General features: G+C 42.9%; 1 protein-coding gene across 1 annotated transcript; it reads right to left on the reverse strand.

The window, feature by feature from the left end:
* Positions 1 to 688: 688 nt before the first annotated feature.
* Positions 689 to 18,326, reverse strand: VPS52 (VPS52 subunit of GARP complex). Its single transcript, XM_063096645.1, has 20 exons — positions 18,042 to 18,326; positions 17,132 to 17,216; positions 16,930 to 16,982; positions 16,680 to 16,755; positions 16,437 to 16,504; positions 15,959 to 16,134; positions 15,419 to 15,569; positions 15,034 to 15,134; positions 14,784 to 14,916; positions 14,592 to 14,649; positions 14,106 to 14,239; positions 13,485 to 13,640; positions 12,877 to 12,995; positions 12,298 to 12,421; positions 11,925 to 12,020; positions 11,710 to 11,817; positions 11,437 to 11,502; positions 1,917 to 2,028; positions 1,566 to 1,684; positions 689 to 1,381 (listed from the first exon to the last, which is right to left on the reverse strand). Exons 1-20 carry the CDS (start codon positions 18,129 to 18,131, stop codon positions 1,235 to 1,237), a joined length of 2,172 nt encoding a protein of 723 aa, XP_062952715.1. The 5' UTR covers positions 18,132 to 18,326; the 3' UTR covers positions 689 to 1,234.
* Positions 18,327 to 18,478: the final 152 nt, after the last annotated feature.

Raw genomic sequence — 18,478 nt, forward strand, 5'->3', positions numbered from 1 at the left:
TCTGGCGGGCTACAGCCGCCTCCGGAGGTCCAAGGGGGAAGTAGAAACTACTTCCCTTCCATCACTTGCCTGGGACTTGGGGAGGAAATGGTTAGGCCCTGGGGAAGAGGAAACATCCCCAAATTACCTTTTTCCCTTGTCCAGAGCCTTGGCCCTTAGGACTAAATGGTGCCCCCGTGTCTCTTCAGCCTTATTTGAGTTCAAATAAGGTGTACAGGCAGAGCAGCAGGAAGGCTCCCAGTCAAACAAAGAAATGGAAGAGATGAATAAATGGTGAACCTGGTCTGCCCCAAGGGTGTGGGTGCTGGAGCCCTCCAGCAAGGGGCTGTGACGGCTACAACCGGAGGAGCTAAGAAGCTGCCTCTGAGCAAGAGGAGGCATTCCCAGAGTCAGCTTGGGCTTTTCCCAAGGTAGCCATCGGGACAGTGCCTGAGGCTGCACAGCCATGTTTCCACCCCTTGAGACATCTGCCATTTTAACCATCTTTCTCCAACAAGTTGGTTACTTGTGAAATAGTCCCCTCCCTAAAACCAATGCAGCCACCTCTAGCCTGAAGTAGCTAGAGGTTAGAGGTTACTATCCATGTCCCTTCTTTCTGGACACCCACCAGCAGGGATGTAAACCGAGGAAGTAGTCACAGAGGGAAGAGGACTCTGGAGAAAGGAAATAGGAGAAGAGTGTTATGTCATTATTTATTATTTTCTGCAGACTGACCTTAGAATAATTCTCAAGCCAGGAGGTGATGGGTTAGTGTTCAAGTTGCTGAGAGCTTAGGTCAAAAAGCTACAGAAAAATAACTTCGAGTGAAAAAAAAAAAAAAAAAAAAATCAGTGACTTGGAGGCACTCTCCCCTTGTCACCAATTCTAGGTGACAAGGACATGGTGACAAGTGTTGAATAAACCAGAGATGGAAGCAGTGAAAGTTTTTACTACGAGGAAAAAAGACCCTTGGGTGTGTGAGTGGGGAAGGAGGGTGACAAAATTGGGAAAATGATAAAGGTCATTTTGGAAGTCCAGGGGGAAGTAGTCTTGGGAAACCTGAAGACACTGGGAGATTTAGAAGGCCAAAGGGATCCAGCTTATCCTGTTGAGGGAGGGTCTTGGGAATGAAGACAGGGTAAGGCATATCAAGGGCCTGGGAGGCAAGAGGAAAACTGGCAGGGGGACCGCAGGTGAAGAAGGGTATGCAATGGGGTGCAGAGGACAGGCTGATCTCAGGGCAGCTCCCAGCACATCAGAAGTTGGGCTTGTGCTTCTTGAGTTCCACCATAAGGTGGTGAATGTTGATGAGCTCAGCCCGGGCAGGAAGGGCTCGGAGCTGGGGTTGGGATAGTACCCGGTGGAAGCGATGATAGAGCTGGATCAGCTGGGTCAATGCTCCCTGGTAGAGAAAGTCATGTAGAGTGATGCTGAGGATGATTAGGAATCAGGTTAGGGCTCATCCAGAACTATAAGCACAGCTGGTAGGTGAAGATCAAGGGTCACTTAGATGACGTTGAGCCCAGGGAAAAGGGGGGAAAATAATTGATAGGGGATGGGAGCGGGGGCTGGGAGATGCAGGCTACCTGGATGATACTGGTTCCATTTCTGAAGTTGGTGAAACTCCGCATTACATCCTGACTCAGAGACTCCACCGATGATTTCCAGGAACTACCAAATCCACGGATTAGCTGAGTTACCCGGGCTGACAGCAGGAGGAAAGAGAGAGTGTCAAAGAGGAACTAGGCTGGGTGATCTTCCACCCAACTAAGTCCTTCTCAAGGTGCAGCCATCCTCACCATCACATCCCTCTTTTCTGGTGTTCTCCCAACCCAGTCTTTTATGCTCTACCCCTTCCCCATGTAATCTGCATCCTATTGTTTCTCTTTTCCACTCATGTGCCCACTGATACCACCACTACCACACCATCCTCATACCTTCTTCCCCTCGAAGTCGCTCAGCCTGTCCACGCTCAATCAAAGCCTCAGCCTCCTTCACAAATGCCACTAGACCCCCAAAAGGGGGAGACAGCAACTCTTCAATGAATTCCTGGAGAGAGAGACACACACACAGAGTCAGGTGTCCTGGTGTCAGCAGATTCTCCCAATTCTGTAATCGTGACTGACCAGGTGCTTAGGACACTCATAGGAACTCTGGGAAGGTCATACACTTTAAGACATCACTGGTCTCACAAGAGGTAGAGATTCTAAGGATCCCCCTCTTCAAAAAAACCGAAAGTAAGCTGGCCAGTTAGTTCAGGTAGTTAGAGCACAGCCTTGTGACACCAAGAACCAAAGTCAAGGGTGTGGATACCCATACCGGCCAACCACCAAAAAAAAACCCCAAAACCAAAAAACTAAAGTAAACTTGAGCTAGGAGCAGAACAATGAGAAATTGGGGTCAGGGCACCAAGATGGATGGCATATTTCAGCTACTGCAAAAGCAGAGGCAAATCCTCTCCGGAGGAAAATATCCTCAATCCTAATTTAGGCCTACACAACTCCCCCTAATTAAGATCAAGCAATAAACTCAAAGATCACCAGACACATAGTACGCAAGCTCCCACAAGAGTCAGCAGACACAATAAGCAATGGACTTAGACCTCCAAAGACTGCTGTTAGAATCGTCAGATACACAGCAGTTGTATTTTTTGTATGAAATGTTTAAAGCTAAGGATGTAGACATAAAGATGACCAATTAATAAGAACAATAAGGAATGGACAGACTTTTTTTAAAACTGGGAATTTTTTAGGAATAAAAACCCAATTTTAAAAAGTCAACAGGTTAAACAGGAGATTAGATATAACTGAAAAATGATACAATAAGAATTTATAACTGAATAAATGACTCAGAATGTGGCACAACAGATAAAGAGATGGAAATTTTTTTTTTTTTTAAAGATAACCAGTAAGGAGATCTTAACCCTTGACTTGGTGTTAGCACCACACTCTCCTGAGTGACCCACGGGCCGGCCCCAAGAGATGGAAATTTTTGAGACAGTAACAGACATATAAATCTAATTAAAGGATCTAGGCAGTGGTCATTGATGGCTACTGACATCACAAAAATAAAGCCAAGAAGACATTATGTGTTCCCTCATGGAAGTACACTCCACTACCTCTCAAATATTCTTTTTTTTTTTTTTTTTTTTTGGCTGGATGGCCTGTAAGGGGATCTGAACCCTTGACGTTGGTGTTACAACACTGTGCTCTAACCATCTAAGCTAACCGGCCAGCCCTCAAATATTCTTGTAAAAGAAAAAATCTACTTGAAATCTGATCAAGCCTTTCCGTATAACTACACATTTATGGGAAATATAGCAGACTGAGGAACAGTTTAGCCACATCATGGAATGCAGTCAGCAAAATCTAGACTATATGTCATTATACATGACAAATGACTCAATGACTGTTTCTTCCACAAATAAGTTATGGAGAAGGGGGGACAAAGATAGAAGGGAAATCAATAAATTTAGAAAAGACATATGTATGGACCTTATATGGATCCTGATTTGAACCATAAAAAATCATTTATGAGATAACTGGGGAAACGTGAATACTAGCTATTTTAAATTACAACATTTTTTGAGTTTGATAACGTATTGTGGTTTTAAAACACATTCTGATACAGATGAAGTAATAATGATGTATAAGATTTAATTCCCAATAAAGCTGGCTGGTTAGCTCAGTTGGTTAAAGTGTGATGCTGATAACACCAGGGTCCAGGGTTCAATCCCTGTGGCCAGCCACACACACACACAAAATTCACAATAACTGGGGGACACAAGAGCAGGATGAGCAATGGGTGTTGGTACAGATGAAACACGCTGTGAATTGTTATTGGCTGAGGATCAGTAGTAGTACTGCTCTTCTCTCTACAAGCATGTACATTTGACATTTTCCACCATAGAAAGTTAAATTTTTAAAAAATGGAAGAAGGAAATTAAAACAGAAAACAAAACAAAACAAGAAAACTCAAACCAGACAGTAAGATCTGTTAAGATGAAAGTGAAACTATTATTCTGTTTAAAAATAAATTACTTAGGGCCGGCCCGTGGCTCACTTGGGAGAGTGTGGTGCTGAGAACACCAAGGCCCCGGGTTCGGATCCCATATACGGATGGCCGGTTCACTCACTGGCTGAGCGTGGTGCTCACAACACCAAGTCAAGGGTTAAGATCCCCTTACCGGTCATCTTTTAAAAAAATAAATAAATAAAATAAAATAAAATAAAATAAAAATAAATTACTTGTATCTTTTCTACTCTTCCCCGCCAAAATCCACTTACATTCCTTGAGGGTTGTCACGTAACTAATATGAGACTAGGGAGACTTGATTCAAGAAAGGATCTTTCTATAATCAAGGCATCTTTGTTTATTTGTGATGTGATTTTGGACAGACATTAAATAACCAAATTCAACCTATCACAGTTATCTAAATGCAATAACACACACACACTCTTAAAGTAACAGTGTTGGGCACAGAAAGTGGACTGCAAAGGAAAGTTGAGCTAACCGTGATGACCTGCACTGTCTAACATGGTAGCCATGAGTCACATGTAGCTATTTACTGATTACTTAACACAGGGCTAGTCCAAACTGAAATGTGCTGTAAGCATAAAATACACACCAAACTTCAGAGACTTCATATTTGGAAACATTTTTAAATATATCATTACTAATTTTTTATTGATTATATGTTGAAGTAATAATACTTTGGATGTACTCATTTAAACAAAATATATTTTTTAATTCATTTCACCTGTTTCTTCTCACTTAATGTAGCAACTAGAAAATTTAAAATTACTTAAGTGGTTCACATTTGTGGCTTGGATTACATTTCTACAGACAGCACTGGTCTTGACTTAGACAAACTTTCTTTAAGCTTTCTATTCAGCAAAAGAGAACACTTTGTGGTTTTTTTTTTTCCCCCCAACTATTACTGTATTTATATTACTATGCTTAAATTACATGGAAAAAGACAGTCAAGCAGTTCTGCCCCATTTCAGAAAGTTTCCAATCAACACCAATTATGTGGTGACAAATAACTAGGAATGGTGACATCTTTGGGTCAAGACTGACAAGGAAGAATGGGCTCTGGTGCTACAGTTCATCTCCAACAAGAATATAGCACACTGGCCAGCATGCTAACATGGCCTTAGAGCTGGGCATAGATTCAGATCTCATCTCTGAAAAAAGAGAACACTTTGATAGCAGAGGAGTGACCAGAGGGAAACAGTGCACTAGGTTTGGGCTAACAATTTGTCCCACATACTATCAAGCAGTAGCCAACCAAAAAAGGATAGGGAGCGGTGATGGCAGCTGGCTCCCCACACCTGGCAAATCCCAGGGCACCTCAGCTGCTTTTAACAGAGTCCATTTGTTAAGTGCATCTTTGTGAGATCAGAGAATCTAGAGAACAGCATTTCTGAAGAGGAGCTGATGTTCCCTCTGCTCATCTAACTGTTCAGGTGAGGACAATTGTTACCTTTCTCATCTAATTCCATGTTTACAAAAAGGGAATATAGAATGGGAAAGTCTAACCTACAGCTAATTGGATTCTCAGGAAGAGAGAAGAAAGAATCAAGAAGCAACATTTTAAAAAATTCGACGATTTCTTCTGAGTTAATGAAAAACATAAATGCAAAGACCCAGGAAACACAGCAAGATACCAAGCAAGATGAATAAAGAGAAATCCACATATCTAGACATATTGCAGAAAAACTAAAATACCAAAGAAAAAAGAGAAGATCTGTAAAAGCAGTCAGAGACAACAGACTGTCTTTAAAGAAACAAAAATTAGAACAGCAGACCTCTTCACAGTAACACTTTAGGCCAGAAGGCAAAGGAAAATGATCTTCTAAGTGCTGAGAGAAAATAACTCTTAGAATTTGACAGTAAGCCAGCAAATTTCTTTCCCTAACAAGATGAAATAAAGACATTCATTCACTCATTCATTCATTTATTTATTTATTGGCAGCTGGCTGTATAGGGATCAAACCCTGGACCTTGGTGTTACCAGCACCACGCTCTAGTCATCTGACTCGCCAGCCCCCAAGACATTTATATAAAAACAAAAACAAAGTTTACTACCAGCAACTTTCATCAAAGGAACTTCAAAAAGAGAATGTGTGAGTTTTAAGAAGGAATGGTATGCAAAAAAACTGGAAAATATACATGGAAATCCAAATAAGTATAATCACTATAAAACAGGAACAATTAAAAATAGGACAGAAATAAAATGCTGGCCAATAATTAGCACGGAAGGCCAAAGAGGGGTGATTGAAGCATCAAAACATTTAAAATGTTTTAAAGTCCACATGTTGTTCAAGAGAGTGGTTATATATTATGCTTAGGTGTCAAGCTGAACACTGAATATGCAAGGTAAATTGTAAAGGACAAATCCTAACAGAATCAAGTACAAAATCCAAACAATTAGAGAAAAAAAACAGAGAGGCAAAGACAGAAGACACAGACAAACAGAAAATTAAAGATGGTAGAAAAAAGTCCAAATGTAACATTAAACACAGTAACATAAATGGATTAAAATCATAAATTAGGGGCCGGCCCCATGGCGCACTCGGGAGAGTGCAGCGCTTGGGAGCGCAAAGGCGCTCCCGCTGCGGGTTCAGATCCTATATAGGAATGGCCGGTGTGCTCACTGGCTGAGCACGGTGTGGGCGACACCACGCCAAGGGTTGCGATCCCCTTACCGGTCACACACACAAAAAAAATCATAAATTAGAAGGCAGAAATACTCCAATTGGATTTTTTTTAAACTCCAGCTATATATATTTACAAAAGACACTAAAAATGTGAAAACATAAACAAGCTGAAAGTACAAAAAATGGAAATAAATTTAACAGGCAAATATTAACCAAAATAAAGCTGGCAAGGGCTGTTAGCTCAGTTGGTTAAAGCTCAGCCTTATAACACCAAGGTCATGGGGTTTGGATCCCCATACCAGCCAGCCACCAAAAAAACAAACAAACAAACAAAAAACAAAGCTGGCAGAGCTATGTTAATACCAGACATAATAGGCTTTAAGACAAAAAAAAAGCATTAGGGCTAAAGAGGGTCATTATATAATGACAAATGCTTTAAGTTACAGTAAGATCTCACAGTTCTAAAATGTTTAAGAATTTAAATAAAATAAGCTGAAACTATGTAAAGCAAAGAGACAAAGTGACAAATCTATGGGTTTCAATACATCTCCCTCAAATATTGGTGAGTCAAATAGACAAAAAAATAGTCAGTAAAAATACAGATGATGTGAATAACACAATTAAGAAGCCTGACCTCCGCAAATGACAATTAAAGAATACAAACATACATGAAACATTTACAAAAGTTGATCATGTACTAGGCCACAAGAAGACTAAACAAATTTCAAAGAATCAGTACCAAAAAGACCACATTCTCCATTCAAAATTCAACTAAGTTAGATATTAATAACAAAAAGATAATTAAGGAAACTACATTTGGAAAATTTAAAATATTCTGCCAGCTGGCTGATTAGAAATGATGGTAACACCAAAGTCTGAGGTTTGATTCCTGCACAAGCCAGCAAAAAAAAGAGGAAAAACCTCATGGACCAAAGAAAAAAATATTCAAAATATTCAAAACATAAAAAAATTATTAGAACCGAACAACAATAATAATAATGCTACATATTCAAACCTATAGAATGCAATAAAAGTAGTACTTAGAGGAAATTTTACAGTTTTAAATCTTCCCAGATGCTTTCGCTGCCAAGTTCTATGAACCTTTCAAGGAAGAGATTGTTTCAATCTTAAACTCTTTCAGAATAAAGAAAAAGAAGGAATACTCTCTTCCCACCTCCTATGGATTCAGTATGACTTTGGTACTGTAACCACATAAGGGCAGTACAAGAAAGGAAGATCATAGGCCAATGTCACCCATGTACAGAGAAGCAAAAATTCTAAACAAATTAGCAAATCAAATCCAGTGTGGTTTAACAATCTAAAAATCTAAAATGCCACAGACCATATAGCAGATAAAAAAGAGAAAAAATATATGATCATCTCAACAGGTCCACAAAAAGTAACTTTTTTTTTTTTTTTTTTTTTTTAAAGATGACCGGTAAGGGGATCTCAACCCTTGGCTTGGTGTTGTCGGCACCATGCTCAGCCAGTGAGCAAACCGGCCATCCGTATATAGGATCCGAACCCGTGGCCTTGGTGTTATCAGCACCGCACTCTACCGAGTGAGCCACGGGCCGGCCTAAAAAAGTAACTATTTTTGACTAAAAATTCAATATCCATTCATGATTTTAAAAAATAATAACTCCTAGCATACTAGGGATTGAAAGGAATTCCTTAACCTGATAAAGAGTATCCAGAAAAACCTACAGCAATGTTACTCTTAATGGGAAAATGACATCATTCTTTTTAAAATTAGGAAAAGGGTTCTTACTATCACCACTTCTACTTAAGTATTCAACATTGTTCTGGAGGTGCTAGCCAATATAGTAAGAGATTAAAGACACAAGAAATCAAAGACATATGGATCAAAAAGGACGAAGTAAAACTGCCATAATTCACAGATGATAAATGTTTATATGGAAATACACACACACACCTCTCCAAAAATATTAATAGAAATAATAATTTAGGAAGGTGGCTAGATATATGATTAATATACAAAAGTCAACAGCACTTCTATACACCAGTTCAAACAAGAAAACATTTAGGTAACAATGTTTCATTTAAAGGACAAGTTAAAAAAAAAAGAGAGTAGAAAGTCCAAACAAAGAGAAAAAATGTAGTAATTATTCCTAGATTTATTATTCCTAATAAATACAGACTTATTCCTAATAGTAATAACCATAATATTAACTTTTAACATAACAGAGATTGAAAGAAATTATCTTAAGCTGATAAAGGGTATCTACCAAAAAAAACCCTACAACATTAAGAGCAATATTACTCTTAATGGGGAAATGATGAAAGCATTCCTTTTAAAATCAGGAATAGAAAAACAGTCCTCACTATCACCCTTTTATTCAACTGTTCAATATTATCCTGGATGTTCTAGCCAGTACAGTAAGAGATCAAAGACATAAGAAATTAAAGACAAAGGATTAGAAAGGATTTATTTATTCCTAGTAGGACTAAATGTATGTATTACTTCTACTTAAGAATAAATCTAACAAAAGACTTGAAATGTCTTAGTGCTTAAAATTATAGAAGTTTATCAAAAGACATCAAAGACTGTCTTTAAAAATGAAAAGGGGATGGGAAAGCCTGTGGCTCACTTGGGAGAGTGTGGTGCTGATAACACCAAGGCCATGGGTTTGGATCCCCATATGGGGATGGCTGGTTTGCTCACTTGGGAGAGCATGGTGCTGACAACACCAAGGCATCTTTAAAAAGAAATTAATTAATTTAAAAATAAATAAATAAATAAATAAAAATGAAAAGGGAATCCATGTTCATGGGTAGGAAGTTTCAAAATCATAAAGTGTTGGGCCGAGCCCGTGGCGCACTTGGTAGAGTGCTGCGCTGGGAGCGCGGCGACCCTCCCGCCGCGGGTTCGGATCCTATATAGGACTGACCAGTGCACTCACTGGCTGAGTGCCGGTCACAAAAAAAAAAAAAAAAAAAAAAAAAAACGACAAAATCATAAAGTGTCAATTCTTCCAAAGTGATCTACAGACAATGTAATTCTAATCAAAATCCTCAGTTTTTTTTTTAATGTGAAAACTTACAAACTGATTGTAAAATTTAAATGGAAAATCAAAAGCCAATAACAGTCAAGACACTGATGAAAAAGAAGGTAGAAGAACTTGCCCCATAAAGCATAACTAAAACTGTATGGCAGGGATAACCAAATTGATCAATGCAACGAATAAAGGCAAGACACACATCTTTGCGGAGTTTAACTATATGACAGAGACAGCACTGCAGATCAAGTGTGGAAAGAAAGGGAGATTTTCTTTTTCTTTTTTTTGCAGCTGGCCAGTATGGGGATCCGAACCCGTGACCTTGGTGCTATAAGACTGCTGTCTAAGAAAGGGATTTTCTATAAATGGCTCTGGGCCAATCATTACCCATACAGAAAAATTAAACTACATTCCTACCTCACGTCATACACAAAAATTAATACCAGGTAAATTCAGGACTTAAAAGTAAAAACAAAATTCTACAATATTAAGAAGAAAATGTAGTATAGTATTTTTCTGACCTTGTGATAATAAGGAATATCTTAAACATGACACAAAAATAAAGAAAAGACTGATAATTTCAACCATATTAAAATCAAGAATTTCTGTTCATCAAAAGGCAACATAGCTGCTCTGTTCAGCCATGGGTGGAGAGGCGGCAGGGAGCTCAGAACTAATACAGTTCACGTACACACACAAAAAAAAAACCTCACAATAAAGTAAAAAGACACATACTGAACTATATCTGCAATCTATATAATCAACAAAAATTAGTAAGTAGACTATATAAAGAACTCTCATAAGTCAAAAACAAAATCACAAGCAACTCAATTTAAGAAGGTCAAATGTTATGTGCTATGACAGATATTTAACAGAAAAGAAAAATTCGTAAGGCTACTAAACATGTCAATGATGCTCGATCTCATTAGTAATCGGGAAAATACAAATCAAGACCCCAGTGAGATACCTACCAAAATGGCAAAGAAAGTCTGATAATACCACGTGTTGGAAAAAATGTGGCTTGGTGAGAATTCTTACCTGCTGCTGGTAAGGAATTAATTGACACAAATACTAAGGAAAACAATTTGGCATTGTCTCATAAAGTTGAATACTGGCATACCCTATAAGCAGTAAGCCTACTGTGCTAGGTAGATCTACCGAAGAGAAAATTTCGATAAAGCTTATCAGCATCCGTTTGTGCTAAGACATGATTGTTCATCAAACGATGCTCACAGCAGCAAAAAACTGGAAACAATCCAAATGTCCACTTAGAGAAGAATATGCATGTCACACAATGTAACATTATATATGTGTGGAAAAGAATAAGCTACAGCTATATGCAATAACATGACATTAGAAAAATTATGCATGAAAAAACCCTATGATTCTATTTTTACAATACTCAAAAACAGAACTAATTATTGTTTTGGCATACATATAGCTATATTTTTAAAGCAAGAGCATGATAAACACAACATTTAGGTCAACGGGTGCCTCTCCACAAGAGGCAGGGGCATGGGATGAGGAGGAATTCATAATTTGATGTTGATTTTTGCCAGGGTGCTAGTTCTTGGATTGTGTGGTGAGTTCATAGCATTCATATCATTTAAAAATAAAATAAAATAAAATAGACCAATAATGACACCATGTTGCAAACCAACAGTTACAATAATTCCAATTTTGTGTACGTGAGTTCCTATGCCACCCCCTACACACAGGCACAAAACTAAAAACAGCACACAAGACTGTCCCTTCCCTTTTCCCCATAGCCCTACCTGTGTTCGAGCATTGAGCAGCTGCTGGAAACTCTCAACCTCTTTGCTGTCATCTGCAGCCCGCTCCTAAGGGAAGACAAAAGGAAATGTCAATTTGGGGGAGAGCAGTCCCCTTCATTCCATGTTTACTACGCTTAGTCAAACACTGTGCCAGACTCCAAGAGTAAAACACTGAAAAAGACAGACATAATCTCTGCCCTCATAGAGCTAACAGAGCAGTGGGGAAAACTGAATTATCTGGGTAGGGAAACAGGGAGAAGGAGCATCTATTACCATCAGCACTCCCAGCATCATGTCATAGTTATTGATCAGAAACACAAGCTGCTCCTTCCTTGAGGAGAATTCAGCTGCCACTCGGAGGACAAAATTCTCTACCTCCACCTGAAAAAGCCGAAAGGAAGAAGTGACATGAGAAAGCAAGGACCCTCTTTATGCTCCTCCCACAGCAGAGCCTTGCTGCTGGGAAGTCTCTCCAGCCCTACCCTCACCTGTAGCTGTCCCAGCCGCTGCATCGTCCGTTCATTGGGAATTGTCTGATTGATGCTGACAAGAGCAGAGGAGAACTCTGCATATCGGCGTGTGATCTAGGAGAAAGAGAGTGGGAAGAAAAGGCACATCAAGCCCCTGACCCAACCAACACAACCTCCCAAATTCCATGGCCAATCAACCTATATGTGACTCCTGCCTCCAATCCCTCCTACCAACAGGACCCGACCCACCATGAGTCTGACCACACTCCTCGACTGCCCTTCACATAGTATAGTATAGCCCTCGACACAACTGTGACCTTGGCCAACCTCGACAGTGAAGTTTAGAGCACTGCCTTTCAAGGACCCCTTTGTTACTCTCGCTCTCACTCACATAGTGGGGCCGAGTATCCAGCCCCCCAAGGCGCTGAGGGTCAGTGTTTCGGACACTCTCGACATTCATTTCCAGGATCAGCTCAAACCGTGGCCACAGCAAAGCAAGCACCTGTTCCCAGTACCTGTGGGCTTAATCAGAATCAGAGGTCAGCTGGCAAAAAATGCTGGGGGTGTGGAGGTGTTTGGAGGCAGTGGGGCATCCTTCAGGTTCATGGTCAGTGGCTGGTGGGGATGGGGTGTGAAAGGTGGGTCAGAAAGCAGCAGTACAGGGCCGGCCTGTAGCTCACTCAGGAGAGTGTGGTGTTGATAACACCAAGGCCACGGGTTCGGATCCTATATAGGGATGACCGGTTCACTCACTGGCTGAGCGTGGTGCTGACAACACCAAGTCAAGGGTTAAGATCCCCTTACCGGTCATCTTTTAAAAAAAAAAGAAAGCAGCAGTACTGCTTCCAAACATGATGAATGGGAATAAAGGCCAATGATATCAGCCAGTAGGAACCCAGGGGTCAGGGAGGAGTTGTGTAAGATCAAGTGTTCAAGGCCTGCAGGGCATTAAAGATCAGAATTCAGTGACCTGTCCAGGGCAGGAACATCCCTCTTTGCTGCAATGTTGCGGAATCTGAGAACAATGTGGATACACAGAAAAACAGCAATGGCATCGTAGCAGTCAACTAAGTAGGACTCCAGGTGTTTCTGTGATTTAGGGACAAGCAGAGGATTGGAAGAGAATGTTTGTTAGTTTGTCACTCCCAGTAGCTATGGACAAATGCATGTGTTTCTCTGAAGATGAGGCACAGGGCTGGAGAAACCTAAAAGGGAAATGTCCCTCCTTTTCTGTCCACTGCCACTCGGATGGTCCCACTGTTTTGCTCACCAGGCTCCAAGATCAAAACCCTATCACAGCAGAATTCAGGACTGAGCCTGGGTCAGGGGTTAGAGCACCAAGGTTCATGGGCCCCTCAGTTTTCAGGTACTATTGCCTGGGTGTGAATCAGCAGTAGGGGTAGTCTCAGGGACCCCAAGTTTTGAGGTTTTCATGGGGAATCACACTGTGAGTACAGGCTTAGAGATTTCAGAATGAGGGGATCCTGGTTTCAGTACTACAGGGGTTGTGACCCCACAATGGTACTGATGAGGACTGAGGATAAAGAGGTTTAAGAATACAAGAAATAGGTATCTTACCAGGGTCATGTTGAGCGTACGGCCCATGACAGCATGGAATAGGTCATGCGCAGCTGGGCCAGACACAACAAAAAATTCACAGATGAAAAGATATTCACGGCAGGAATTGTCTAGGAGGGCATAGTGCTGGCTGCGGAAGAGGGCCTCAAATGGATACTATGAGGGAAAGGGTAAAGGAGACAGAAGAATGAACTCCAAAACTGACTCTCCATAGATATGGTTGGAAAAAATCAGCAAATTTGGGTAATAGAGCTCAGAAAAACTTTCCCATCCAACCTAAGTCCAGGCTGTGAAAGGGCATCCTGAATGGGTGCTGAAAAGGTGAGGGAACACAAGGAGCACCAGAGGAAGAGCCCATTACACCTGCTGTTGCAGCCACCTCAACACCTGCCTCATGACAGTCATTCCCCTCAGCCAACCTCTCCCCATGCATGCCCTTAGGTCAACGGTTCCCACTCCTTTTCCCATCACAGCAGGCTAGAGCGATCAGAGAAGGCCACTCTCAGTTCTAAGGGGATTTGATACAGGGGCCTGCAGGCTGGGAAGCTTTGCCCTGAGGTCTGGCCTTCCCTTTCTCTGTGCTTAGTCCCCTTCATGACTGTAACTTGTTCTTCCTCATACCCTCTGCTCTCCCCGCTGGGCTGTGTGTGGCACCAGGATGGGCGCCTCAAGTTCAGTGGGGGAGATGACAGAGCCACGGGTGCCCAGGGTGAAGATGGTATTCCTGCTTCGGAGGGATGGCTTTGAGAAGAATCGTGAGACAGGTCAGAGTCAGGGAAAACGATGAGACCACAACTGGGCCCAAACACTTGTTATCTCCAGGGATCCCAAGAAGCCAGTCATAGCCTAGACATCCCTCTTATCCATCCCACTTAACCTGACATCTGTGAGTGACTTCAGGGAATCTCTACAGGCCCTGAAATCACATGCAAAACTATATATCAAAATGATATGTGCATTTTCCTGGGGAGGGAGGCCACAGTCTTCATCACATTCTCAAAGGTTATGATCCCACAGAAAAAGGTAAGAAGCTGTGCCTTGGAGGCTGGAGCCAGAAGTCCTCCCACTCTCAAGGTCTGGCACAAGGGGTTCCCAGTTCTAGGATATCTTTCTTTGCTGTATCTTCCATGCCCATAAGATCATCTTTCTCAGCAACTTCCTCATACTAGAGAAAATAGAAAAGAGAACTGGTATCATCTCTTCCCACAGTGCAATAAAAAATTCCTGTCCCTCCTTACCCAGGGATGTCACCTCTCCCAGTCCAAGTGCTCAGGAATGCCTCTCCCTCCTTGGCCTCACCTGCACCTTCATGAGTCGCCCCAGATAAGAGCGGTAGTAAGACAGATAGATCTTGCTCAGCGTCTCCACGTATTCATCCCTGATCTCCTTTGCTGTTGCTCGTTCATTGCCCAGCAGGAACTGATAGAAGAATCTGGGGAAGGGGATCCAGGAACAAGTCAGTCTTCCTGTCTGCCCAAGAAACCAGACACCTACTCGGAGCTCTTCAAAAGATCAGAGGCCATCCCGTGCCCTTCCTTTGGGTGGTAACCTGTACTTCAGCAGGGCCGTCTGAGGGATCTGATAGTTGGTCATTGGTTTTCTGAAGGAATAAATCTTCTGGAGGATGAACTCTCTAATCTTCGTCACTGCCTAGATGTCGTGAACCAAACACAGGGCATGAAGCTGCAACCCTTTTACTGTATGGAAGGAAGTGGGGGAAGTGACAAATGCTAAACACAGGAGGAAAGGTGGAGAATACCTCTTTGGCACTTCTTAAGATCTTCAGGGAAACCCAGAGAGGCTAGAATTAGCTCTGCTGGGAAAAGGTAGGGTGAAGTTTTAGGGGACAGGCTACAATGACCTCTGCCAGGGAAATCCAGGGTATAAGTCTTGGGGAAGCCAGTTCTAGTAGTCTCTGGGGTATCCACCCCCACCTTGACCCGGAGCCGGTCGAGCACTCCTCTGACATCTGCACAGGCAGCTGTGCCTCTAGCTTCCTGTTCTCTAACTGCTGCTGCCTTGGCATCCAGCTCCTGCAGCTGCTCCAGGAACCTGGACTCTGTCACAGGAGCCTCCAGAATTGCCCTGGGTAACAGGGAGGGGTGGGATGGGTTAGAAGGGAGACCCAGACATCCCTAAATCAGACCCAAATCTCACCCTTTATATCCAACCTCTGTCAACTCTACCTTCTTACACTGTACCATATAGGTAGGATATATATATGAAGTTTTCTATTTTTGGACCTCTCCCTCCACATAAGCCTTGGACCCCCTCACTACACACCTGACCTTGGATAATTCCTAATCTTTGATGCCTAAAGCATGCATCAAGGTTAGAAATGGTTGTCAACCTACATTAATTTCTGGAAGGAACCTGATGATGTGGAGCCAGGAGACCCATGTGGTAAATAGGGTAGGTCACCCCAGTCCATCTACCTGCTGTGTACACTGTGATCCTTAAAATGACTGACTCACGTAACCAGAGCAGAGGGCACCACCAGACCATCAACCAGCTCCCCAAGTTTCCCCCGAACAGCCTGGCGGTTTCGAAGTCGAATGTTCATGGCTCCTGACTGTTCCTGCAGTATCCGGATCTCAGAGCTGATGGAGCTGAGGTCACTCTGAAAAGCTCCCAACATCTGCTCCATGCGCTGGGGGGAGGGTAGAAGATGTTGCTGGAGTGTCACAAGGTTGACAGGGGACAAGTGGACCAGCTAAGTCTCTTGGTGAACTTGCCTGGATCTACCAGCTCCTGAGGGTGGCAGATGAGGAGGTACCCCAAAGATCGCCAGGAAATAACATGAGTTATGACAGTAACAACAAAACAGGCTGCTGAGGTCATCCTGAAAGTGACCCTGACCTGTCCCCACATGAGGCTGATGACCTAAATAATGGCACCAGAGGTTGTGATCTGTTTCAGAGTTATTTGGGGACACAGGTCATGGTTACTAACCTCCAGGACAGCATCACAGGCTGTGATCTGATTGTGCAGAGATGCTATATTCTCACTCTCTTGAATATCTAACTCACAAAAAGTTAAGGGGCCTCAAGATGAAAATGGAAATCCTTAAACCTGAAGAACCTCTCCAATTTCTCCCCGAAGTGACAGAAACCTCAAAGAAACATCAGCCCCAGCTGGGGTGCCAACACCACACCCCACAAAAACCCCACATCCCTTCCGTCTGCTGGAGGATACAATCCCGAATGGATTTCTGCTCAATCTGCTGTAGCTCCAGCTCAACCTGCTTTGAATAGTGACGGAGATCCACACCCTGAGAGAACATAAAGATGACAGGTTAGGAGAAAGTCACAGTGAAGGGACACTGGAAAATAATCAGTGAAAGGCTAAAGGGTAAGAGACCAGGGTGATATTACAAGAGACTGTTTTTTTTTCCTTAGGGAGGAGGGTGGGCGGAGGGGCAGATGAGTACAGTGGAAAGCCTCACCGTTTTAAGCGCTTCCTTTACTAACTCGTCCTCCAGATTTGCCTGAATATGAACTGAAAATAGAAGTTTATCATAAGAGTCCAGCTCCACAGCTCCCTTTCCTCACACTGAGCATCTGCACACCAGTCTCTGCCTTATTCCTTCCAGACTCCATGCCTCTCAGATCACAGGTACTCTGCACCCACACCGCGCCTTCACTTACCATCCACTTCATCCAGGATGAATTCATCAGAGGTGATATCCAACTCCCCAAGTTGCAGTGGCTCTTGGAGCCCAGGACCACCCCCCTGGAGAGGTACAAGGAGGGAGGGAAAGAACAAAATATAATTGTATATCCCCAATCCTTCAAGTGAGGGTGGGGGAGCTTTTACTGGGGAGTCATAGGCACTGAGTCAAAATATTCTAAGAGTTTCACATTGTACACAGTCCACGACTTCGGGCTGATGGGTAGGGAATATGACAAGGAGTCAGGCAATCCATAAAGACGGTGGAGGTGTCCAAATGAGGAAATTAAGAATTGCGGGGGACAGAGCAGAACTTGAAGTTGAATGTAGGACCCTCGGACTCCTGCTATCTCAGGTGTTCTATCAGTACACCTCTGAGGAACCCCAGACCTACTAAAAATGTCAGCTAACACATAATGTTTTTCTACATGCCTGGTGCCATCTTACACATAGTCATTCATCTAATCCTGACGACAAACTATAGGGTAGGTCTTATTACCGTCAACTTATAGGTGTGGAAAGCGATGGCACAGAGAAGCTGGTTAACTTGCCCAAGGACACAAAGCGTGTAAGTGTCAGAGCTGGAATTAGAACCTAGGTGGTGTGGCTCAGAAGCGATGTTCTTAACCTTTACATTGCATTGTTCAACCGAAAATGCTGGGTGGGGGGCGGGGGGCGTTGAAATTTTGCCCCCGGAACCTGAGTTTCAGCCATTCTAGTCCCCGCTCAGGCTCAGGTCAGATCCCAGGGAAGGGGATGGGGAGCCAAACAGATAGCATCACCAGTAGCAACCGAGCTCCCACTCTTATGTCTAAACCCAGCCCAGGCCTTTCTGACGCGAGAACGACCGAACAAGACTATCGAGAAGAAATAGCCCCGAGCTCTCACCAGGGGGCCCTCCTCCTCCTCGATATCTGAGGCCCCAGCCCGCAACACCAGCTCCCGGGCGGCGGTCGCCATGGTCGCAGCGGCGGCCATTCCCCGCAGCCTCACTTCCGGCAGCTGACAGTCCTGGCGAGTCTGTTTCCCGGAGTGGAACTACAAGTACCAGCTTGTCTTGCACATTGCGAAATTGATCCCAGATATTTTAGTTAAATTGTTTGACTATACCCTTCCCTTTTCGGTTCTAACCACTCCACCCCAGTGCAAATAAGAATGTGGAAGTCTCAAGCACAATCTCGCCCCGGAACCTTCGCTGCTCTTGTACCCTTGAATTTTACGGACTGTAAGGAAAGACCGCACCGGAAGTTGTGACACCCAAGCCAGACTCAAGTCGACTCGCCCCGCGCTGAAGCAGTTTCCGGAAGCTCTTCTCCTAGATTACC

The sequence above is a fragment of the Cynocephalus volans genome, chromosome 5, assembly GCF_027409185.1.
Source record: "Cynocephalus volans isolate mCynVol1 chromosome 5, mCynVol1.pri, whole genome shotgun sequence".
NCBI lineage: Eukaryota > Metazoa > Chordata > Mammalia > Dermoptera > Cynocephalidae > Cynocephalus > Cynocephalus volans.

Excerpts from the sequence above, each read along its gene's own strand:
- VPS52 (XM_063096645.1), bottom strand. The coding sequence starts at position 18,131 with ATGGCCGCCGCTGCGACCATGGCGACCGCCGCCCGGGAGCTGGTGTTG. Across the intron at positions 15,570-15,958 it reads GTGCCCTCTGCTCTGGTTAC|GGCAATTCTGGAGGCTCCTG; the intron begins GTGAGTCAGTCA and ends CCTGTTACCCAG. Across the intron at positions 14,650-14,783 it reads GGCGACTCATGAAGGTGCAG|TATGAGGAAGTTGCTGAGAA; the intron begins GTGAGGCCAAGG and ends TATTTTCTCTAG.